The 26,764-nt window shown below is 41.5% G+C and overlaps 1 protein-coding gene across 1 annotated transcript in view; it reads left to right on the top strand.

The window, feature by feature from the left end:
- The window catches only part of MAEA (macrophage erythroblast attacher, E3 ubiquitin ligase), a 163,423-nt gene extending 140,603 nt beyond the window's left edge, over positions 1-22,820 (top strand). The window contains exons 8-9 of the mRNA XM_089692282.1: positions 4,096-4,291; positions 20,527-22,820. Of these exons, the coding sequence (XP_089548408.1) occupies positions 4,096-4,291; positions 20,527-20,622 (292 nt within the window). The 3' untranslated portion in view covers positions 20,623-22,820. The remainder of the gene's footprint in view (positions 1-4,095; positions 4,292-20,526) is intronic.
- The last annotated feature ends 3,944 nt before the right edge of the window (positions 22,821-26,764 follow it).

Genomic DNA, 26,764 nt, shown 5'->3' with positions numbered 1-26,764 from the left:
GCTGAAAACAAAAGCATTTGGGAGGCAGCATACATTATGATATCCGTTGTACACATTTTCTCTGCAGTTCAGCTAAAATATTTCACAGAGCAGTTGCAAATTAATTGTTAACCTGAAAATCCCTTTTATATTTCACTGGCCCAGAAAAAAAGCCTCAGATTGAGAAGTGTCCTGAACTAGGTATTGACTCAAAATGATGACAACAAACACAGTTTTGAATGTAACACATGATGTGCCTCCACCCAATGGTTTGAGTGAAGAATAAAGCCTTTGTTTGTGTTTGTGATGGAAATAGTGACATATAAAGAACTCTGTTCTAAAGATGTTGTACCATATTTTGCAGGATTGTATCACATAGTTATTTGGCTCCTGTATGCCCTGATCATAGCCAGGTTATCTTTGTTCCCTAATGCTGGCCTTATACCATGGCAATTATGTTTACAAAAATATCCAAACAGATCAAGGCAACCTACCGCTAGCAAGTTTCTGCTGTTAGGGTCAAATGTTTTTTTTTTTTTGCAGACTAGCTGGTAAGTGTGCTGGGAATTTTTTGTTTGAGATATTAACAATTCACATTAAAAACAGAGGACTTAGTTTCACTTGCAAATGTATATGTAAGTCGCAGTGCCTACATCAAGGCTCCTCTGTATACTGTGGTCCTAACTATGATTTTGAGCGTCTCCAAGTTGAAGGACATATAGCAGTGAATAGATTAAGGGCAGGTTTGCCTGAAGGGAACCCACGCCTACTTAACCACTTGACACTAAATCACATACATGTACGTGATTGGCTTAAATTGGTTATACCGGGGTTATGGCTGCCGCTGTATGCCATAACCCGCTATTTTTTTTTTTTTATCTAAAAGGAATCTTAGTGGTTGATTATCTGGTGGATTGCTTTTACAGGCGGTGCTTCTCCATCTTCTCCCGTGCGATCGGGGAGCCCAGTATCCGATCCGGCAGGGCCGCTGGGTTATCATATAGAGTTGGCTTGGGACCAAAAGGTCCCTGGAGGTCTCTATGGTTTAGGACACCAGAAGCAGCGTCATTACATCACTTCCTTTTAGGGCAGATGTAAACACTGCTTTTTTTTTTTTTTGTATAGCATGAGATCAATGTCTTCATAAAGAGGGAGTAAAAGTGTCTCCATAAAGATGGGAATACAAGTGATAAAAAAACAAAATAAAATAAAGGCATAGTGTAAAAAAAAGAAAAGTTAATAAAATAAATAATATTGGAAAACATTTTTTAAAGCACCCCCGTGCTCGTGCACAGACGTGAATATATATGCGTGCACGACCTACATATGCAAACAGTGTTCGCACCACACGTTAGGCATTGATGTAAACGTTATAGCGAGAGCAATAATCTTAGCTCCTCTGTAAATAAACCGGTAGATTTTTTAGTATCGTAGTTTTTCGCCACTCCACGAGTGCATACAATTTTGAAGCATGTCATGTTTGGTATTTATTTACTTGATGTAACTTCTTTTATATTTTACCAGAAAATTTGCTCATATATTGTATTTATTTGTTTTCTATTGAAAATCAATTAAAGGGTTCTTTTGGTTTTTGTTTAAACTGCTTTTAAAAACCGCTGCGCAAATACCATGTAACAAAAAATTGCAACAACCAGCATTTTATTCTCATGAGCCTCTGCTAAAAAATATATATAATGTTTGGGGGGTTCTAAGTAATTTTTTTGCTGGTTATTACTTGTAAACAAAAAGTGTCAAAACAGGCCTGATCTTGGAGTGGTTGAAGGCACACACATGGACGCATGGGCACATGAGCACAATGGCAGCTGAGGACATCCACTGCATCCCTGTGTGCAACTAAACCCCCTGTTTTTAACATGAATTGTTAGACAGGGAATTTTTTTTTTTTTTTTTTTTTTTGCAGGTCAGTTGGTAAGTGTGCTGGGAAATTTCTGTTTGTGATGTTCATTGCCCTTCCATGTGCACCTTACTACAAAGACTAGGTATAGATTGAAGTAGTTGTCTCTGCTGTTAGTTCCCACCACTGGAATGGTGGTGGATTGCATAGATCCAGTTATTTTTATATTTAAAAGTTGTTTGAAATTGGCTGAAATGAACTATAAATTGCCAGTGTAAGCCCAGCCCAAAGTTTCCGTCCCGCTGCACTGTATATTGTATGTAGCTAAGGCTATGAGAGGTTCATAAAGCACACACAGCCGTTGCGTCTATTAGTGAAGTAATTCATTTGTTTGGGCCCGCTTGATCAGTTGACAGGTCCCATGGTGTTAAATAAAGATTCTGATATTGATCAGGTTGTCATCAGGACATGAATCAACCTAGCAGAGATACAGACTGCACTAAGAATATGACGATGGTTTTAACCCCTCACCACTCTATCCAAAATGTGAAAATAGTTTTGTCTTTAGATAAAATCTACAAATATATAATTCTGGTATCCAGAAAAATAATAAACTTTAAGCTGTGTATTCAAACAAAGTCCCACAAAAATTCACAAAAAGAGTCCAAAAAAGTCACACTTTCACCCCTGAAAGTGAATCAAATAAATAAAACCTTTTTTGTGCCAATCAAATGTATAGATGTACAAATGTACAAAATTTCTAATAATTTTTTATATTTTTTATAATTTTTGTGGACTTAATTTGTATTTCTATACATTTGATTGGCACAAATATTTTTTTATTTATTTATTCTTTAGATAAAATAGTTTTATTATTGCTGGAATAACAGCTCTTGAAAGGTTAAGTTCATTAAAAATAACTAAATGAACACACATCTTTTTGCAATAATAAAAAAAAAAATATTTTGCTGTCTGTAAGTGCAATTCCTGGATCCTGCAGACACCCTGTAAGCTGGCTGCCCATACCTCATACATGCAGGCAGTTATTAAATGGCAGGAAGAATCAATGGACTATGAGCGCACTCACCAGCGCCTTTGAGAACTACAAGCTGTCGGCCACAATGGCTGATGGTACTTGTAGGCATTTATTCACAGGGAACTGGGAATGAATGGCGGGGATGAGGAGGCAGGAGTTGGAGCATGTTACATGTTCCACCCTAAATACGGGTGGGACATGTAACATGTTCTAAAGGTCAACTTATCCTTTACAGTAATATTAAAGCCACATTTTTTTTCTAATGAAAATAAAACAGATGTTCTACTTACCTGCACAGAGCAGTCCCTTACCTTTTCTATGGTGGTCTCCCGCCGGCACTCTCTACTTCTTCATCTGAGTGCCCCCTTAGCAAGCCATCTGTGAGTGTGCTCCTGAGCAGGGCTGTGTGCATCCATAGAATGACTCAGCCATCCCCAACCCCCAACTGTGCCTTCCCTGCTCCCTCCTCACAGGTTTTGACTGACAGTAGCTTATGGCTGGAAGTGAAGGTAGAAAACCTGCAGATGGGACAGTGCTGGATCAGTGACAGGCTTAGGTAAATGCTTGGGGGGGGGGGGGAGGGGCAGAAAAAAATAGCGGGGCGTTTTTTGTTTTTTTTTTTACCTTAAAGCGGAGTTCTACCCAAAAGGGGAAGTTCTGCTTTAAGCCTTTGTCCCCCGCTCCCCATTAAGGATTTGCACCTTTAGGGCGGGGGGGAGGGGGTACCCTGAATTTGACAGGCACCCGCTCCTACATCGCCTAGGCGATCGGAAGCGGAAGTTGTCCTCTTCCCCCTCCCTCCCCGTACTCTTCTGGGACATGCGACAGGTCCCAGAAGACTACAGGGCCATTCACAAAGCGCAGCACTTCTCGCGCATGCACAGTGGGCACCCGGCTGTGAAGCCGCAAGCTGTCACAGCCGGGGGCCTACACTGAAGATCCTGGTGCCAGGAAGAGAAGACGGCCGGTGAAACCAGCCGTGGTGACGACACCGTTGGACCGAGGGACAGGTAAGTGGCTGTATTTTAAGAGTCAGCAGCTACAGTTTTTGCAGCTGCTGACTGTTATTATTTTTTTTTTTTTCAGGTGGAACTCCGCTTTAATGTAAAAAACATTTTGCCTTTACTACCACTTTTCAGCAACCTACTTCTTAGGTTTGGTTATAATTTTATTGTCTTTGTTTTGTGTTGTGAATGATATTCATCCTTGACCACATTCCAAACAGTCAGTGCTACAAAGAAGATGGGACTTCTAAGAACCCAGACTGTCCAGTGTGCAGCAAGTCCCTGAACAAGCTAGCTCAGCCTCTTCCGATGGCACACTGTGCCAACTCCAGACTGGTATGCAAGATTTCAGGCGATGTCATGAATGAAAACAACCCTCCCATGATGCTACCTAATGGATATGTGTATGGGTACAATGTGAGTACTGTATGATCTTTTGATGTGAACATATGGTAGTGGCACTTTGCTAACTTTAACTCTTATAATCTCTTACCTCCTTCTTGTCCCTGACAGCTGCATAGAGATCCATTAACATCCGCCATTTCAGATTTCAAATCTGATTGCTGATAAAAATGTCTGAACACATAGGCGCAGGGATAGGTGTTTCATAAAAAGCATAGCTAGCCTCTCTAGATGTTCATATTCCTAGTTTGTACACTGAATCTTTACCATAATATGCTGAAATATTATGTAGCATGCAGTCAGACCTCACTGATACAACATTGACTGGAAGGGTGCCGATAACTAAAAGTGTACCAGTCATATTTGAATCTCTGTGATTCTTTGGGCCAGCTCTCTGGGCTCTATTTCTGACACACTTGAAAGCCTTTGCCATAGAAGTTTCTTGGCACCTTTTTATGTGGTAGGTTGCCATGTCTTTCTTTGACCTTCTCTGTTTGCACTGGCTTGGGACCAGCGCTCAGAATATAACATATGTGCATAGCCATTTTTTACAGGAGCAAATTAACCTACCAATGGGTCTTTGGAGTGTGAAAGGAAACCAGAGTTCCGTCAGGAAATCCACAGAGAACATGCAAACTCCATGCACATAGTATCCAGGCTGGGATTCGAACCAGTGCTGCAAGGCATAAGTCCTAACTGCTAATCTACTATGCTGTCCAAAGTGTATAACAGGAGTCTCCAAACTTTCTAAACAATGGGCCAGTTTACTGTCCTTCAGACTTTCGGGGGCCAGACTGTGACTAGTGGGAGTAGAAAATGTCCAGTGGCAGTAAACAATGTCCCATTATTGGTTTTAGTGGAAGGAATGGGACCCCATTGATGTTGTCAGTTGGAGGAATATTTCCCCATTATTGGTGTTAGTTGGAGGAATAGTGCCCCATTATTGGTATTAGTAGGAGGAATAGTGACCCATCATTGGTGTTAGTTGGAGGAATAGTGACCCATTATTGGTGTTAGTTGGAGGAATAGTGCCCCATCATAAGTGTTAGTGGAAGGAATAGGACCCCGTTGTTGGTGTCATTTGGAGGAATAGCGACCCATTATTGGTATTAGTTGGAGGAATAGTTCCCCATCATTAGTATTAGTGGAAGGAATAGGACCCCGTTTATGGTGTCAGTGGGAGGAATATTACCCCAAGGACCGGATAAAGGCAAGCAAAGGGCCACAAATTGGAGACCAATGGTGTATAAAATCTATAGTCAAATATTTTTGTTAGGATATGGTTAAAACCCCCCACCCCCATTTTTCTTTTTTTTTTTTCTGTTTTTTGGTTTTGTCTCAATGTTGAAAAATTTCCTTCACTGCCTGTCCTAGATGCACAGTTGAATGTGAGATATAAGTAAACTAAAATTTTTCCAAAGTAAGGGGAAATTCCATCTGAGACAGTTTCCACACTGAAAGAATAACCTTCAATTCCTGATCCATTGACAAATGTAAAAATGTGGTTTTCCCATCACTTTCTGTCCTAGTAACTCTGGTCACCAGGACAAATAAACACCTCAACAGGTAAAAACCTGTAATGAAGAGAAAACCAGCCCACCCAGTAGATTCTGAATCAGAATTTACTACTACTATATTTATATATATATATATATATATTTATATATATATATATATATATATATATATATATATATACTATAATACTAAATAACTTCGGATTCTTCAATCAACTCTTCAACCCACTACACTACTCTACATAATAATTTTAAAAACAAAGTTTGGCTGTAGATACTGTGTGCTTTGTTTATACTAGAAATTAATTGTAAAAAAAAAAAAAAATCTTTATTTACATGTGCATTTTTATTTCAATGTCCTATTGGAATTCCATCAAAAACCCCATCCTTCCAGAATACAGGGGGGGGGAGAGGTACAAAAGACGAGCTAACAAGGTCGTAATCTCTGCTCCATAATACTCCGCTCTTTGAGTAGCCCGTATATCAAACTTTTTTGGCGACAGTCTTGCTGCTGTCAGCCTGCTAAACTGAAAGATCCTGCGGTTAGACGGTTCATCAAATAGTATGTATGGGTATGTATGGGTAACCTCTAAAATGAGGTGCCTCTAGACTGTCCATAATTTTAAAAGGACACCCCATTCTAAAATGTGAAAACTATTCTAATAGTTTTATATAAGACAGCAACATCCACACACAGAGGACACCCAACATTAGAGGGAATTTATCCAAAGCAAATACACTACTGCACACTGGTGGAGTAGTATACCACTGTTTCTCCTCTCCCTCACTTTTTATCCATCACTGAGCTAATGTGACCCCAGCACTGATGGAGAGGGACAAGGAATGGTCAAACTAGGATGCTGTGCAGGCACCTGACATCCTCATCAACTGATCAATTGGTCATCATCATCAATTGGTTGTCAGGATGCTGGCGGCTAAAAGGGCGTAATGGTGCACAATGAAAACCTGTGGCTTTGTGTAACTAAAAGGCAGGCTTGTTCCACCCACTGGCTTACATGCAAATTTTGGGCAATTTTTAGACATTTTGTCAAGGCACCCCTGAAGAAACCTCAAGGCACCCTGGTTGAGAGAGGCTAAATTAGACGATATATACAATTTGTTGAAAAATGGTTCCTTTAGAGCAGACTTTTCAGGTGACCCTACTCTTTATATGCTTGACCAGCTGGAAGTACAATTGAACTTTCAATTTAAATCAGCTAAACACATTCCAAGCGCATCAAAACAAAAGGGGTGCAGTGTCTCAAGCCTAGTACACACCATCAGAAAATCGCACAAATAAAGAACACTTTCGAAGCAATCTTATGATATTCTGATCATTCGGACACAGCTTTTGTTCAAAATTATTCAGAGGGTCAAGGATGAAAATTTTTTCTCATACGATATCAGATCATCCAATTTTCATCCGAAAATACAATACAAATACATTACAGCATATGATATCACTTCTGAATTTTTATTCTGGCCTACAAGAATTTTCGTAGCCTTTTCATTATCGATATGAGACTAGCATGCAAAAGACAAAAACCAACAATCATTCATCCAATATTCTCATCATGTGTACGGAGCATAAGGCAGCCACAACCTGAGTAGAAAAGCCTGCCCCCCTACCAGCATGCTGCAGATTTGGACCCTTGTTCTCTGGAGAAGCAGTGGTCTCTTTGCAGCTTCGACACATCCTTAGTAAGTCAGAGCAATAGATATCCAATCAGTGGAGAGCATGAGCTTTGCTAGTTGCAGAGTTATAGGTTTGACTCAGCAGCAGGGGCGGACTGACAACTCATGGGGCCCCCGGGCAATAGGGGATCATGGGACCCCTGTGTCCTCGCCCACATCCAAAAAAACCTATGAAACAGCCAATGAAAGGTACCAGGGGCATCTTATGGAGCCCCCTACTGACCCCGGGCCCTCAGGCAGTGCCTGGGGGCTCCATGGTCAGTCCGCCCCTGGTAGCAGGGGCAGTCAGCAGGGAGCGTGTTGGACTGCTGCAGAGAGACCACCCCGAGTGGATTCTCACTATAGTGGTGCTGGAGATCACATGTGATTCAGATAATTGCAGCGCATTCCTGTTCGAATCACATGCGATTCTTTGCAGAGTCTATTCATTTTGTATGGGCTGAGTTCACGCCACACTCACATGAAAAAAAGGAACCTCTTTTTTTTTATTTTTATTTTGGAGCACCAGAATCAGATCACACGGGTGAATGCAGAAAGAATAAGCGAGCGCTAAAATAATGCCAAATTCGTTAGCAGCTGTACACCAAAAAGGTACCAATAAACCTTCCAAGACACATATAAAAGAGGGGGTGCAGCGCTTGTAAAATACACAATATCAAATAAATACAGATATAAATATAAAGTGACAAGATGCAAATACATAAGCCACGGGATGGTGGCCAAAGAAGGTGTTGATTCAGTTAAAAGTCCACAAAGAAAAAGTGTTGATAAGATCTCAAATGATCTCAGGATATCCAGTGATAAGGACCGTGGATCAGGTGATAAATGATAATGAGATTGCGCACTCACCAGATACGCAAATCAAATGCGCATAAATAGTGGTAAGCCACTGGTCTTCAGGATATCATCAAAATGGATCTGGTCAGGTTATCCCTCACTCCCTGGCGGTGCGATCACTCATAGGGGTCACCACACAATGGATACAGCCTGCTCACATGGGGGTCTCCTCACAAAATATATACTGGAATTTTTTTTTCTTTATTCCAGTGGTATTTGCTCGCCTCTGCGGTTTTTATTTTTTGTACCAATTCCGCAGTCTGCTAGGAAACCATGGTTTCCTAGCAGACTGTGTAATTGGTACAAAAAATAATAAAAAAAATAAAAACCGCAGAGGCGAGCAAATACCACCGGAATAGAAAAAAAAATTCCAGTATATATTTTGTGAGGAGACCCCCATGTGAGCAGGCTGTATCCATTGTGTGGTGACCCCTATGAGTGATAGCACCGCCAGGGAGTGAAGGATAACCTGACCAGATCTGACCAGATCCATTTTGATGATATCCTGAAGACCAGTGGCTTACTACTATTTATGCGCATTTGATTTGCGTATCTGGTGAGTGCGCAATCTCATTATCATTTATCACCTGATCCACGGTCCTTATCACTGGATATCCTGAGATCTTATCAACACTTTTTTTCTTTGTGGACTTTTAACTGAATCAACACCTTCTAGCACCTTTGGCCACCATCCAGTGGCTTATGTATTTGCACCTTGTCACTTTATATTTATATCTGTATTTATTTGATATTGTGTATTTTACTAGCGCTGCACCCCCTCTTTTATACAGATCACACAGGTATTCTTGCAATTGCACTGTGTTTTGCAATCTGTTTTGGGGTGTCTTTAATTTAACATTGACATTAACATTTAACTGCATCAAAAATGCATGCACAGTGTTTTCCATGTATAACAATGGCCCTAGTTCACACCAATGCTGTCAGTTCCCAGTGCAGAAAAAAAAGTAGAATATGCTGCATTTTTTTCTGCGCAGAACCATTAATATATAAGATGGTGCAGCGCTAAAAAACTATATTTATGTGATAAAATTAATAAGATGTTATAAATGATCAATAAGACATATGAGGTAAATAAAAACCATAAATGATCATCATAGTAAAATTCTTAAATATTAGAATAAAAGTCCATAAATAAATTCAAATTCAGGGTTCATGTTTGGACCCCAAGGTGACGCGGTTAATCCCGGTGGTATATCAGTCATCAAACAAAATGGTGGTTGGCGACCAGTAGATAAAATGCGCACTCACCAGATGCGCAAGGAAAATGCACAGTATGTTTAATCAAGGGGAGGTCTGCCCGAAATCCCTCTTACGGTGGTACAGCTTAGGATGGGTAGATAACATCAGCGTGGCTTTACATCCGGAGGTCCACTTTAAGGATGTATATACAGCCTCTTCTTACACCAGGGATGGTCACCAGGGGGAGCTCTGGGGGATTAAAAAGCTCACTCACTTTATGACCTCATCAATTGGTCATTATGAGCTCAAGATGTGGACAGACTTGTGTACACCCTCTGTGGTCTTCCTCCAGCTCCTCTCTTGGCACCACATACTGGAACATAGCAAACTGCACCGGAACTGCGTGAGGTGTGAACTGTAAGCAAAACTGTATCCGGAGTGCGTTTTTGTAGTGTGAACCGGCCTTTACAAAGAAAGGGTTCCCCTCCCAACAGCTGCTGGGAGGATACAGGCTTTTCTACTCAGGCTGTAGCTGCTTTGGAAAGAAAACAAAGACACTGAACACCTTTTGTTTTGATGTACCTGGATTGTAGATTTCTGCTTTAAACTGAACGATCACTTGAGATTTAAACCCCAATAATGAACTTCTCTTATTTGCTCCTTTTTACGATATTAGTTAGTGATTAGTTATACAGTTGCAAGAAAAAGTATGTGAACCCCTTGGGATTACATGGAGTTTTGTATGAATTGGGCATAAAATGTGCTCTGAACGTCATCTAAGTCACAACAATAGAAGAACACAGTCTGCTGAACATAATACTACACAGACATTAGATGTTGCCATGGTTTAATTGCACATAACATGTAAACATTCACAGTGCAGGGAGGAAAAAGGATGTGAACCTTTGGACTTAATAACTGGTTGACCATCCTTTGGCAGCAATAACCTCAACCAAATGTTTCCTGTAGTTGCAGATCAGACCTGCACAATGATCTGGAGTCATTTTGGACCACTCCTCTTCACAAAACTCTTTCAGTGTAGTAAAATTCTTGGGATGTCTGGTGTGAATCGCTCTCTTAAGGTCATGCCACAGCATTTCAATTGGGTTGAGGTCAGGACTCTGACTGGGCCACTCCAGAAGGTGTATTCTGTGCTGTTGCAGACATTGTTTTGTTGAATTACTTGTATGCTTTGGGTCATTGTCCTGTTGCATCACCCATCCTCTGCGGAGCTTCAGTTGGCGGACAGATGGTCGTACGTTTTCCTGCAAAATGTCTTGATAAACTCTGGAATTCATTTTCCCATCAAAGACAACAATCCGTCCAGGCCCTGAGGCAGCAAAGCAGCCCCAAACCATGATGCTCCCTCCGCCATGTTTTACAGTGGGGATGAGGTTTTGATGTCGGTGTGCTGTGCCTTTTTTTCTCCACACATAGTGTTGTGTGTTCTTCCCAAACAACTCAATCTTGGTTTCACCTGTCCACAGTATATTTTGCCAGTAGTGCTGTGGAACATCCAGGTGCTCTTTTGCAAACTTCAAACGTGCTGCAATCTTCTTTTTGGACAGCAATGGCTTCCTCCGTGGTGTCCTCCCATGTACTCCATTCTTGTTGAATGTTTTCCTTATTGTAGATGTGTCAACAAAAATGTTAGCATGTGCCAGAGAGTTCTGTAGGTCTTTAGCTGACACTCTGGGATTCTTCTGTACCTCATGCAGCATTCTGCGCTGTGCTCTTGCAGTCATTTTTACAGGACGACCACTCCTAGGGAGAGTAGCAACAGTGCTAAACTTTCTCCATTTGTAGACAGTCTGTCTTACCGTGGACACATGAACATCAAGGCTTTTGGAGATACTTTCGTAACCTTTTCCAGCTTCATGCAAGTCAACAATTCTTGATCGTAGGTCTTCTGAGAGCTCTTTTCTGCGAGGCATGGTTCACATCAGACAGTGCTTCTTGAAACCAGTAAACCCAAAACAGGTGTGTGTTTTTTAAGGGCAGGACAGCTGTCAGCAACACATCCAATATCATCACACTGATTGGAGTCAAGGTTGGCTCACTCCTGGCTCCAATTAGCTCTGGGAGAAGTCATTAAGCTAGGGCCTCACATACTTTTTCCTCCCTGCACTGTGAATGTTTACATGTTATGTGCAATTAAACCATGGCAACATCTAATGTTTGTGTAGTATTATGTTCAGCAGACTGTGTTCTTCTATTGTTGTGATTTAGATGATGTTCAGAGCACATTTTATGCCCAATTCATGCAAAACTTCACGTAATCCCAAGGGGTTCACATACTTTTTCTTGCAACTGTATTTGTTTCATAACAAAAAAAAAATACTTGTTGATCCTGCCAGAAATCCAGTGCTGTCATTTGTCCTGTACACTCTTAAAATGGAAATGACTGCATCTGATCACCACAAACAGAAAATACTATTTAATTTATTTTTAATATTCAAAACAAATTCACCCATCCATCCATCCATGTCTCCAGGCTTTATTATGCTGAGAAGTCACTTTGAAAAACATCCCCCTAGAATTTCTAGATGTGTCAATCCTGAGTAAGGGAAGATGATTCATGTAGCATTTACTTCCTGTAATCCATCTGCCCTTAGCTTAGGCGTGCAGGCAGGAGGGGGTGGGTAGTGGAGCAAGCCCCTCCTCCAGATGAAATTGGAAAAAAAAAACACTATTTGAAGACTCCTGTGATGGATGACATTTTGACCTAGGCTAGAAACCAGGAAGCAATGGAAGAAATGTAAAAAAAAAAAAAAGTTTAAACTTAATATACCTTCCTGTCTGCTGTATTTAGTAATGTCCACATCATGAGGATTAAAAACACCGTCGTTAATGCTGATTGAGAGTGTTTAGTTCAGCTTTAAAGTGTTACTAAACCCCGGACCCTGCATTTATTATATCTGGTCTCCCACAGTACACACAGCATGGCAGTGCAATTATTTTTGCAACTATAAAGTGCTAAATACCTTTTCTCATCAGCAGTTAGAGCAGTCTTGTGACTTCTATCAGTGTCCAGCTGAGCACATGTTAAAGCTTGTAGGTGGAGTGTTCATTTTGCTCTAGAAGGATGCAGGACCCTGACCTCTTGGCAGTGCTAATTGACCCTGTGCTAATCACATTCTCTCTCCCAAGAAAAAAAAAAAGATCTCTAGCAATACACACCAAACTGAGCATGTGCAGAGTGTCTCCACACTAAATGTCTTATCAGGAGATAAGAGGGGGACACTGGAAGAAGGAGAGGATCAGAGAATTCAGGATCAAACAGCGTTTTTACACAATGCAGAGGATTAGCCCCTTAGGTTCCACAGCAGTTAGAGCAGTCATTTCATTTCAGGTACTTATATAGTGTCGTCAATTTATGCAGCGCTTTACATATATATTGTACATTCACATCAGTCCCTAACCCTCAAGGGGCGTACAATCTAAGGTAGTCTTGTGACTTCAGCAGAACACTGGTTAAAGCTTGTAGGAGGAGTTTTCATTCTGCTGTTCGAAGATGTAAAACCCCTGTCCCTCTGTCTGGACAGTGCTGATTGGCCCTGTGCTGATCACATGCACCCTCCCAAGAGAAAAAAAACTCTAGCAATACACACCAAACTGAGCATGTGACCACGGATTCAGTCTGTATCAGGTGGTCATTTCACAAAGAAGAGGGGCAGTGAAGTCAGGCTCAAACATCCTTTTTTTTTTTTTTACACAATGAAGAGGATTAACCCCTTAGGTTCCACAGTGAGTATAACAAGCATGCTTTACTGCATATACAGACTGATTGTACTGTTGTTGGTTTAGCAGGTTTAGTAGTGTTAGGACTACAGAACACTGCCCACCTATGCTATGGAACAGAGGAGAGGGGGCGCTCTGTAGACCTAACACCTTTATTGTGACAACACTGCTCCTCCATAGGTATAGTACAGTGAGTGAGCATTGTCACCCTGGGACAGGGTAAAGGTATAGAAAGTATATAAAGGTAAAGAAGCCAGAAAGGAACACTAATGCGGCTACTCCATCTATATCACGTTTTCTTTGGTTTAGAAACCCTCCTTAAAGAGAACCTGTAGCACTGCAGGAGACATTATACTGTAAAGTAGGATGTGGCTGCTGGGAATAATTGAGGTTGTGAATGTTTGGTATCTGTTTGGTCGGGTGCTTTTCTATAATGTTCTTTTTCTGCATTTCCATGGCAATAGACCGCAGGGGAGCACAAAGTATTAGATTAGCCCTATAGGCCGTGCTCCCAAAATACATTAAGAGCTTTTTTTGTTTGAAGACCACGTCCACCTCCTCTACCGTCTCCTCCTGCTACCTGAATCCAAACTCTAGGCAAATAATTGAAATACATATTGAAATACATGCTGTATATGCAGATTATTCTACTTTACAAGGGATTTGTCATGTTATGCTCTTAATCTTGTGATTTACATTCCTTTGATGCATCTCATAGTCAGGTAGGTGCTACACATAAAGGGCAACTCCACTTTCATGGGGAAAAAAAAATTGCAAATAAAAAGAAATAATATAACGTATACAATCGCAATACAAGTCATATTGTAATTGAACGTTATTAAAAAAGTCCCTTTCCTTTTCAATCTGCAGCACTGTCATTTTCTGTAAAATGCAATATGGCTACCTGGTGGTGTTCTGTACTTAGGTAGTGTACAGAACGCCCCCAGAATTTGTAATTTCCTGCTTGTATGATTGTCTGACTAATTTTCCCAGAAGTCTGCAGTAAGAAATAAGCCAGATTTTTGGCATCCCCAACAATAAAAATGTCATTTTTGGCGAGATATTCCCAAAGGGAAATCACATCTAAGCCCTGGTTCACACCGTTGCAACTTGTCATGTGATTTGACCGATCCAAATCGAATGGCCTGTTGCCAGTATCGGAACCATTCAAATTGGTGCAACTCCAACTCCATTGGGGTCCCACCGATTTTGAAAGTAGTTCCTGCACTACTTTTGTCAATTTCGGGTGCGACTGGCATAGACATCTGTGCATGAAGTTGCACCTGAAATCACACCGTACTGTGGCTTTGAAATTGCACTACTTAAGTACTAAGTGAAGTAGGACGATTTCAGTGTTGCATTCATTGTGAGCCAGGGTGAAAGGGATGCAGACCCTGCCACTTTCCTCATTAGAGCCCTGCAGGTGCAGCATCTGATTCATGATAATACCACTCCCATACAGATTCACTCTGCAAATGGACACAGACAAACAGCTGTTTCTTCAGATTAACAAAAGGTAGGAATCTGCACAAAGTTTGTTAACCCCTTGGCGCCAGCACCTCCTGACCCTTTAAGGGTTTCAGAAGCCGGCAGGCGGGGTGGGGTTTTAGGGTCATGTGACTGCTGTGATTCGTTGTCACGGTGGTCACATGATCAAGAAAGGTCCCTGTGACGGGAGTGACTTTTGGGGGTGGGGGGACCTCTGTATCTTCTTCCCAAATTCCCATTATGTTTAAGGCACCCTGTGCCTGTTAAGGGGTACAGGGTGTGTATGTGAATGTCTGAGTCTTGTGTATAGTGTGTGTTCCTTTGTTCTCGGCCACATGGCTGTCCATTGTTTGTTTGCCATGTGCTACCCCCCATTGTACTGTGTCTTCCTGTCCAGCCAACTATTATGGGATGCATGTGTCCCTGTATTGTCCCTGCCATGTGGTTGCCTATTGTTCTATGCCATGTGCTTCATCCCATTGTTCTGTGTCTTGGTTGGATGGGTAGGGGTGATGAGCTGTTTCCTGCAGCCTCCCACTGATGGGGCGGGCTGATGATGTATTTCCTGTTCCTGGTTGTGTTTCCCTGCCCTCTGTATATATCCTGTGTTTTGTGTTAAAATAAATGGAGTTGGCTTCCTGTTTTAAGAAGAGCTGGGTGCTGTCTATTTCCTGAGGGATTTCAAGGGTGTGGTCCGTGGATGGTGTTCGGACAGGGGAAGCTGCGGTATAACGGAATATACCCAAGTGCGGTCGGGTACCGGTTTCGTTACAGTCCCGATCAAAAGAGGAGATTGGGACCTTTACGTGAGTACTGGACACGTGCTGGGAGCGTGCAGGGTGCACGCTCTCAGCGCATATGTTTTTCTTAATTGCACGCAAATGTTTGGCCGCTCGGTGTCAAGGCCCAGACGCCGGGAGGCCGCATATTTGCGTGCGGTCAGCGCGAAGAGGTTAAAATCCCTGCAATGTACATGGATCACCCAGAGGGGAGTGTTTATTTTCTCAATAAAAGTGGAGTTACTCTTGAATTGTTGGTTCATCAGTGCAGCGTCTTATGTCACTTCTCCACCTCCACCTGCTCATTGGAATATTATTCCACATCATTGCTTCTGTCCATTTAGCAGACGTGAGGTTTGGGAAGTAGCAAAACTGAACCAGAATAAAAGTCACCTTTCTGGCTGTCAGTCATAAAACTGGAGCGGATGTGCTTCAGGAGCTGGAATAGACTCCTCACATGGATAATAAATGAGGAGAGGGATTTAAATTCGAATGGGGCACGGTGGCCCCAGTGAGGCTACTCTCGGCACAAACAGGGTACCCCTGCACCTGGGAAATCCAATGAGAGCGCCAGCCTAGAAAAAGGAAAGTCCAAAATCTTTCCATGATTGAGCAACTTCATAAAAAGTGTTGGACTCTAGTCTGGCGCTCTAATTGGACTTTTCACATATCAGTCATAAAACTGGCTGTACAGAATAAAAAACATCTGCTGACAGGTAAAGGATGTATTTCAACCATGGATTTTGAGCAAACATAGTTAATCTGGCTGAAAAAGACACAAATCCATACTGAGAAGAGGAGAAAACCTCCATATTCGCTTGCTGACTTCATCACTTAACTGTACGGCAGCAAAGGGGCATCCCTGCGCTGGATCACGTATCTAATATGTGATCCATCTCTTGTGGATAGGAGACCTCCCTGGTTGTGCTGTGATTAGAGCACAAGCCGATCATTGGGTCCTGGCCAATGATTGACAGCTGGGACCCGCTGATCGGCGAAGCAAATGACAAGACAGAGGTCTGTCCTGTCTGCGGGGATGTGCCGGTTTTCGTTTCCCTGCAAAGCAGACAATAAAAACCAGCACATCCCTTAGTAAAAGCACCACACAGTAAACACATCAAGCATTGATAGGCACACAGTTAACCCTTTGATCGCCCCTAGATGTGTCATTAGTACTGTGTCAGTGTTTAATATTAGCACTGATTACTGCATTATTGGGAGATGTCAGTAGCAGTAAGTTCTCACAAAGTGACAGTTAGTGTCAGATTGCCGCAGTACTATCACAGTCCCGCTCTAAGTCGCTGATCGCGACAATTACTGGTATAAAACAAAAATACAAAATCCAGTATCTATTCCATAGTTTGTAGATGCTATAATTTTCACGCAAACAAATCAATATACAGTATCTAACAGAAGGGAGTACACCCCTCACATTTTTGTGAATATTTTATTCTATCTTTTCTTTGTGACAACACTGAAGAAATGACACTTTGCTACAATGTGATGTAGTGAATGTACAGCTTGTATAACATGTAAATTTGCTGTCTCTCAAAATAACTCAACACACCGCCATTAATGTCGAAATCGCTGGCAACAAAAGAGAGTACACCCCTAGGTGAAAATGTCCAAATTGGGCCCAATTAGCTATTTTCCCTCCCCAGTGTCACGTGACTCATTACTGTTACAAGGTCTCAGGTGTGAATGGGGAGCAGGTGTTACATTTGGTGTTATCGCTCTCACTGTCTCATACTGGTCACTGGAAGTTCAACATGGCACCTCATGGCAAAGAACTCTGAGGATATGAAAAAAAGAATTGTTGCTCTACATAAAGATGGCCTAGGCCTGCGGTGGGCAACTGCAGCCCTCCAGCTGCTGTTGAACTACATGTCCCATGAAGCACTGCAAGACTGACCATTTTAATCATGACTCCTAGAGGCATAAGAATGGTGGGACTTGTAGTTCCGAAACAGTTGGAGGGCCACAGTTGCCCACCCCTAGCCTAGGCTCTAAGGAGATTGCCAAGACCCTGAAACTGAGCTGCAGCACGGCGGCCAAGACCATACAGTGGTTTAACAGGACAGGTTCCACTCAGGCCTCTCCATGGTCATAGTTACATAGTTAGTCTGGCTGAAAAAAGTCCATCCAGTTATATTCTGTGTATCTAAGAAAGAATCCAGGACTTTTTTGAAGCAATCCACTGAGCTGGCCAGAACCAACTCTTGAGGGAGTCTATTCCACATGTTCACAGCTCTCACTGTGAAGAAACCTTTCCACATTTGGAGATTAAATCTCTTTTCCTCCAGACGTAAAGAGTGCCCCCTTGTCTTCTGTGATGACCTCAGGGTGAATAACTCTACACCGAGTTCACTATCTGAACCACTGATGTATTTATACATGGAGATCATATCCTCCCTTAATCTCCTCTTCTCAAGAGAGAATAAATTCAGTTCCTCTAATCTTTCCTCATAGCTGATCTCCTCCATGCCTCTTATCAGTTTGGTTGCCCTTCTCTGTACTTTCTCCAGTTCCCCAATGTTCTTTTTGTGAATTGGTACCCAAAACTGAACTGCATATTCCAGATGAGGTCTTACTAATGATTTGTACCGGGGTAATATGATATCTCTCTCTCTGGAGTCTATACCTCTTTTAATACAAGAGAGGATTTTGCTCGCTTCTTCTCCACCATTGATCCCCCCAGTTGTAGCCCCCCTAGCATGTATGATACATGCATATTCTTAGCCCCCAAGTGCAGAACCTTACGTTTATCAACATTAAACCTCATTTGCCACATAGTTGCCCAATTACACAGAGCATTGAGGTCGTCTTGTAAGTTGGAGACATCCTGTAAGGACATTATTCCACTGCACAGCTTGGTGTCATCTGCAAAGACTGAAATGGGATTTTCAATCCCAGACCCTATATTGTTTATAAATATATTAAAAAGTAAGGGTCCCAACACTGAACCTTGGGGTACACCACTGACAACCCCAGACCATTCAGAGTATGAATCATTAACCACTACTCTCTGAATACAATCTTTTAGCCAGTTTTCTATCCATTTACATACAGATTTTTCCAAGCCTCTAGACTTTACCTTACACATTAGCCGTGTGGGGAACTGTGTCAAACCCTTTTTCAAAATCCAAGTATACCACGTCCACCACCACCCTCTGTCCAAGTATACCACATCCACTGCCACCCCTCTGTCCAAGTATACCACGTCCACCGCCACCCCTCTGTCCAAGTATACCACGTCCACCGCCACCTCTCTGTCCAAGGTTTTGCTCATCTCATAACAAGAAATCAGATTTGTTTGACAACTTCTGTCTTGCTTAAATAATTTTTTTCCAGCAAGAACTCATCTATGTGGTCTTTTATTAAACTCTCCAGTATCTTCCCAACTATAGAAGTTAAACTAACAGGTCTATAATTACTTGGTAAAGATTTTGACCCCTTTTTAAATATTGACACCACATTGGCCTTCCGCCAATCCAGTGGTACTATGCCAGTCATTAAAGAGTCCCTAAAAATTAGAAACAATGGCTTTGAAATGACAGAGCTCAATTCTTTAAGGACCCGTGGGTGTATGCCATCTGTTCCAGGTGCTTTATTCACCTTTATTCTGTCTAAATATTTCTGGATCATATCAATTGTGAGCCAATGTGGATCATCTGGGGCTGTGTCAATACCATGCCCATTATGGACAAGAGCTCCGCCATGCTCCTTTGTATACACAGAGCTGAAGAAGGTATTAAATAAATTTGCCTTCTTTGTCCTCAGTCACCCACTGTAGATTATTTTGTAAAGGGCCTACATGCTCAGACCAAACCTTTTTACTATTCATATATTTGAAGAATGTTTGGGGGGTTGGTCCTGCTATCTTTTACAATCTTTCGTTCATTTTCAATTTTTGCAGCCTTTATTTCCTTTTTGGTCAGAGTTGATGGGAAGAAAACCTGTTAGAGTCTGCAAAAGACTTGAGACTGGGGCAGAGTTTTACTTTCCAGCAGGACAACGATCCTAAACCTACAACCAGAGCTACAATGGAATGGTTTAGATGAAAGAATATTTATGTGTTAGAATGGCCCAGTCAAAGTCCAGACCTTAATCCAATTGAGAATCTGGCAAAACATGAAAATTAATGTTCACAGACGCTCTCCATCCAGTCTGACAGAGCTTCAGCTATTTTGCAAAGAAGAATGGGCAAAAATGTCTCTCTCTAGATATGTAGCTGGTGGAGACATCCCCAAAAAGACTTGCAGCTGTAATTGCAGTGAAAGGTGGACACAGGGGGGCTGAATACAAATGCACGCCACGCTTTTCAAATATTTATTTGTAAAAAATTTTGAAAACCATTTATCATTTCCCATCCACTTCACATTTATGTGCCACTTTGCGTTGGTCTATCACATAAAAATCCCAATAAAATACATTTACATTTTTGGTTGTAACATAGCAAAATGTGAAAAATTTCAAGGGGTATGAATACTTTTTCAAGGCACTGTATTTATTACACATTCAAATTCGTCCCTGCCCCCAAGGAGTTTACAATCTAAGGTCCCTAACTTACATTCATACATACTAGGGCCAATTTGGAGAGGAGCCAATTAACCTACTAGCATGTCATTGGAGTGTGGGAGGAAACTGGACTACCCGGAGGAAACCCTCGCAGGCACAGGGAGAACATACAAGTTCCAGCCAGGTGGTGCCATGTTTGGGATTATAAAGTAAACATAAGAGTGGCACAGGGGAGGCTTTTCTGATCAATACAGGCATCTTGTGATGTGTGTTCTTAAGCAGGACAATTGGCTTTCAAACGTTTAACATTGCACAAGGTTCCTTTTAACTTTGCCTAGGCTTTCAATTTGAAGGTTACTTTCTGGGATCATTTCTATAGTTTTTGACTGTTGAAAAGTGCTCTAAAGTCTTCAAAATGTCCATTGTGGAGTAGTGTTTATAACTAAACTTTAACTAAACTTTTTTCCCTCTCCAGTCTCTTCTCTCTATTCGCCAAGATGACAAAGTAATTTGTCCAAGAACCAAAGAGGTCTTCAACTTCTCGCAAGCCGAGAAAGTCTACATCATGTAGAGCTGTCCCCATGTGCCTCCAGAGCCTGCTGAAGACGAGGCAGGAACATCACACGCACAACTCTCACATTCACTGGTTGCATTTGTCTTTTGCGGCCAAAGATTCTAAACAAGCAACAATTAACACTTCAAGACCATCTTACACAACAGAAGTGCAAAAACATAAGGAGAAAAAAAAACATTTGTACTTTAGGAAAATAAAACCTTTTTGATTCTGAGCATTTTTTTGTAACGTACAGTCAAGACGGATGCTTCAGAAGAGTTCATTTGTTTAAGTTAGTTACGTTCCGGCCGTACACGGAGATGCAGCGTTCAGCTGCTCCATCAAGTAGTAAAGCCTTGCATTATTTCTTTGTGCAAGTTTTGGGATCTTATCATTCATATTGCTGCCTTACTCCTAGCTTTCAGAATGTACACCCATGGACACGCTTACCACGGACTGTTCTGTGTTTTCTATAGTTACCAGGAATATTCTTAAAGGGCTTTTCCACTTTAATCGATAAAGTAGACTTTTGCTTTAAAAGGGACATCTTTTTAAATTGTAGCTTCTCATCTGTTACTGATTACTTTTTACAGTAACAAAGTAGACTCCTATGATAGCTTTCTGATATTACTAGGACCAACATCTTTACCCACCTAATCTAGACTTGTACTGTAGTCTTCTAATTAGCAGTATGTCTTTGGACTTCAGCCTGCCAAGAATCATAGGCTCTGGAGGATGAAGATCCACCATGTTACTAAATGTAAGTTTTAAAAGCAGCTAGGATGTTTTTTTTTTATTCATGAGTAATCCCATTTAACTCTACAACAATGCTCCTGCACTACATATAAGAGTAGGATAATAAAAACTTGCTTTTGGTAAAACCTGGTAGAGCATCTCCTCTGTGGCCGTGTAAAAGGGTCACTAAGCCTAGATACAGTATATTCCAGTATGCTGGAAGAAAGAAGACTTGTGACCAAGACTGGAGCACTCTACTTTTTATGAAAAGGGTATCAGCCCTTTAGCGGGGATGCAGCATTGCTACAAAATATGAATGCCCACCATGGGTTGTACAGTGCAAAGCAGCTAATTTTCAACATGAGATAGCATCTGACTATAGTTTGTAAAAAGTTGGCCAAAGAGTCCAAGTTTTGTACAGTGCACAACAGTTATTTGTGGGGGTGAACCAACATCTAGAGCTGGTAAAGTGTTGGCCATAGATCGCAAGTTCTGCTCATGATCTACAAAACAACTGTGTTTGAGTTTTTACACATGTCTTGGGCTAGTTTGAATTCACTTGTGGAGCAAACCTTTTGGGGGAAAATTAGCTAGCAACATATGGCTGGATGACTTCCTTGTCCCAAGAATGGCTGGCCAGCCTATTTGCAATAGTTATAAGGCAACCTGATCAATAGGTTTGGACAACAATCTAATAATTATCCCACAGGTAACATAAGTTCATCAATCTAATATAAACAGCAGATGGCAAACCCTTCTGTTGGTTACATGCACTGTGTAGCATGAATCTTAGAACACACAATGAGAAAATCGGACAAAAAATACCACTGTTGAAGCGATCATTCAATAGTCTGATCATTAGTACACAGTTTTCGAAAGCCAATCACGACAGTTCATGCAAAATTATCCGACGGGACAAACATGAAAATGTTTCTTGTACGATACCAGAACTATTTTCGTTTAATCAGTACAGTATTCATCCAAAAACAATTTAGAGGCTAAGACCGTGCATGCTCAGAAATAAAAGAATACAATACATCGCATCACTTCCGAAGTTGTGTTCTGTCATACAAGAATTTTTGTTACTTTAGTAACCTCTTTATTTTCAATATGAGACTAGCATACAAAAAAAGGACGATTATTTGTATTATCCGATATTCTCATTGTGTGTACGAGGCTTTGCTTTCACATCCTTTGCAGAAAGGAGCCTAAAGCAGAGGTCCACACCTGGGTTAAAGTGGAAACTCCCTTTAATATTTTAGCCATGACAGAAGGTAAAAAAAAGCCACGGTTCTGGTCTAGTAGCGCAAGATCCTTCTTCATATACTTTCCAGCAAACAGCCACAAACATTTTAGTCCTTTACAGTCTTTAACAGATAGTGCTGTAGAAATTTGTATTTAGTGCTTTTTTTTTTTTTTCTTTTCTTTTTTTGCATGTTGGTGTTCATTAGCTAATAAAAAGAAAATATTGTAAATTTGAATTTGGTGTTTTTATTACTTTTATGTGAGCAAGTAAAAATTAGAAGGAAAATACTGATAGTGGTTTGGAGCGTCGCCAAGTTTATAATTGCAATTTGGGTAAAATATCACATTAAATATTACTACTGCTTACCATTAGACCTGGAGCATTATGCCATGTGTACAGGGTACTGCAACAGAAACTGGAGAGGAAAAGCCGTATAAATGTGAAGCGTACACACAACCATCCTTACGACTTCCTATAATTTTTCATCTACATCCTAAATCACTGTCGGATTTTCTGAAGCCTTGAATATGAACATTTTAGTATAGGAGGAAGTTTTCACAGAATTGCAGCGCAAAAAGATACAGTTGTGCCCAGAAGCCTTTTGAGAAACCTTTTTAATGGTGGTGAAGCTCCCAATAAATATGCCCCTGGGTAAAATGCCTTGCTATTCACACCTACAGACAAAACTGCACTTTTTAGGCATTTCATTTTTAATGAAAAATTTGTTTCACATCAATATACACTTTATGTGCAAAAGTTCGTGGATTCCTGGCCACCACACGAAATATTGTAGCAGCTGACTTAATATAGGAACACTTACCTGTCCAGAGATCCAGCGATGTCCTCACCCAAGCCAATTCTTCAGATTTGGATGTAGGCGCCGGCATCTTAGGTAAGGGAGCCGAGCCGCGCTTTGTCCCACAGTCTTCTAGGACCTGTGATGTGTCCTGAAAGGAGGAGGGGCCAAAAGTCGCCACAGTAATCTGACCGGAAGTGGAAGGGGGTACCTGTCAAAACCAGGCAACTGCTCCCCCTCCCCCAAAAAAAGTGCCAAATGAGGCAGTGGAGGGGGGGAGGATGCAAATAAGTGGAACTTTCCCTTTTGGGCTTTAAGCCTTATAGGTCATTCACAACTGTCAGATTGCCTAGGTCCGCTTTAAAGCCAAGTTCCACCTTTTATTTCTTTTTTTTTTTTTTTTAATCCATTGCATGTTGCCAAATAAATGCTTGCAGTGCAATACGCCCCTCTAGTACTTCCTGACCCCTGTAGACCGTCTGCGATCCAGTGGCGGTCCTATTCTGGGTTAAATTATTTCCTCGTCAGAAGTACGGAGCTATCATTGTTTAGGCATCATCCAGGGTCTGCATCTACTTCAGGGAATAAGATGCTGGCCAGTGATTACACAACCATGTAAATTCTGGTGCTTCTGCAGTTCTTGGCTGTGTTCACAAATATCTTACACAGATCAGCCCCTACTGCAGCCTCTCACCCTATGACGTTATAATGTTGCAGTCTGATCACTGGAGGAGAGGAGACTGAGGAAATGCTTCTTCCTGACAAAAGATGGAGCTTTTCTGAACGATTATAAACTTTACAAGTCTGCATAAAAAAAATACGGCAAAAGTATAAAGAAAAAGTGTAACTCTTTCATTAAATATTGTAACACTATAAAGGAATAAAAGAACAAAGGAAAGTCCACAGGAGTATGGCCAGTATCCCTCAAATGTGCTCAGAAGACATGATGTCAAATATGAATATGTGATGTCAAAAAGGACCTTCCACCATCAGCAAGCACATACAGCCTCTACCAAGAGGTGTTAACCCCACCCCCCCAATATGACGGAGTGGTCACTTATGTTCTACATTCCCACATCCATCCACCTTGACTATGTGCTGAACTCACTGGACACTCAGAGCACTTTCACGGACCAAAGTCATTCCACTTCCACCAATAATGGTTGATCATCTCCCACAGACATAAAAATCATAATCAAAGGCAAAAGAGCCGCCTCTTGGTGTTGTATAAAAAGAGCTCACATTCATTTAAATGAGAATGCATTTATATAGACACAATAAAACGACCACGTTTCAAACAATCACCAATAAGATGGCCACAATCCACAGCGTGATGACATCATTCGTCTGTAACTTCTCCCTACGCATTTTGTCACACGATGGTGTCATTAGGAGGAATTTTGTAAAGATATTCGGATGTCCACTTTAGGGAAAATAAATTGTTCTTCTGACCTAAATGAGTATTTTACTTCCACCAGAAATAAAATCATAAAACAAAATGCAAGGGGATGTGGCACTGAAAGTAAAAAAAAAATAATGCAGCCATTGCTGACTTGTTCTTGTTGCCTGGAAGGTAAGTTGCAAGATTGCAAAAAACCGCCCCCTGACATCACAATGACGTCATAACCCTGCCATCATATATTTTTTTGAGGCTCCGAAATGTTGCTGCTATAACTATGATGTGATCTCTGAATAAAGCTTTGAACCCATTCTGCAGATCCTTGGTGTGCTTGTGATATTCTTTCTGCTTTTAATGGTGGGTTATGATGTCATTATGACATCAGTGGGCAGGGCGGGCAGTTCTTTGCTGACTGATTGGAGAATGGCTGTTTAAATATTTTTTTTTGTCCTGGAATTCACTTTGTCACATCCGTGATGAAGGGGTCCTGCGAGGCTCCGAAACGTAACTGCTGTAACTCTGATGTGATCTCTAAGAAAATGTTTTGCACTCTTTCTGGAGATCCTTGGTGTGATGGTGACATACTTTCTGGTTTAAATGTCTTCTGGTTCCAGCCAGTGGTCGCTGCAGCACCCTCTCACATCTACAGCCATTTTTCAAGAAAGTGGACGTTGGGAATGTTGTGTTGGAACCCTTTGTTCTGGAATCTGCATCAGTGACTCAGAAAGCACTAAGGCCAGGGAGCCAAAATAGGAGCCAGGCAACTGACATTTATAAGAGGAATGTCAACATTGCTGTAATCCTCCAGGAAACATTTGTTTTACGGGGAGAACAAAGTGTATATCCAGTGTGAGTGCATTGCAGTTACTATTGCAATGTCTACCTGGAAGTTAGAGACTCTTTTACTTGCTTTCACTTTATTTTGGTGATTCATAGACAGTTTTGTAGACTCTCTCTAGAAGCTATTTGCATGTCACAGTCTGCATTCAGCAAATCCGCTGAACAGAAATGAATTAGCTACAGAAAGAATTTATTATTTTCTATCAGCCTGACAGACTTGCACTTAGAATGAGGAACAGCGGAGCACAATCACCCTGCGGCACTGCTAAGGCTGCATATGAAATGAGCCAAAATGGTTGCCCCGCATGTGTATGTGTAGGGGTGTGTGTGTATGTGTATGTGTATATATATATATATATATATATATATATATATATATATATATATATACACACACACACACACACACACGTCTCAAAAAATTAAAGGAACACTTTGAAAACACATCAGATCTCAATGGGGAAAATGTACTGGATATCCATACTGATATGGACCGGGTAATGTGTTAGGAACATAAGGATGCCCCATCGTTTGGTGGAAATGAAAATGATCAACCTACAGAGGACTGAATTTAAAGACACCCCGAAAATCAAAGTGAAAAAATGATGCAGCAGGCTAATCCATTGTGCTGAAATTTCATTGCAGCAACTCAGAATGGTACTCAGTAGTTTGTATGGCCCCCACGTGCTTGTATGCATGCCTGACGTCGGGGCATGCTCCTAATGAGACAACGGATGGTGTCCTGGGGTATTTCCTCCCAGATCTGGACCAGGGCATCACTGAGCTCCTGGACAGTCTGATGTGCAACTGGACGGTGTCGGATGGACCGAAACATGATATCCCAGAGGTGGTCTATTGGAGTTAGGTCAGGCGAGTGTGGGAACCATTCAATGGTATCAATTCCTTCATCCTCCAGGAACTGCCTGCATAATCTTGCTACATGAGGCAGGGCATTATGGTGCACCAGGAAGAACCCAGGACCTACTGCACCAGCGTAGGGTCTGACAACAGGTCCAAGGATTTCATCCTGATTCCGAATGGCAGTCAGGGTGCCATTGCCTAGCCTGTAGAGCTCTGTGCATCTCTCCATGGATATGCCTCCCCAGACCATCACTGGCCCACCACCAAAATGGCCATGCCGAAC

This window comes from Staurois parvus, unplaced genomic scaffold (genome assembly GCF_062004578.1).
Source record: "Staurois parvus isolate SC_StPar_1 unplaced genomic scaffold, SC_StPar_1.0 ptg000581l, whole genome shotgun sequence".
In the NCBI taxonomy this organism is placed as follows: Eukaryota; Metazoa; Chordata; class Amphibia; order Anura; family Ranidae; genus Staurois; species Staurois parvus.
This window is presented reverse-complemented; position numbering and strand designations above follow the sequence as displayed.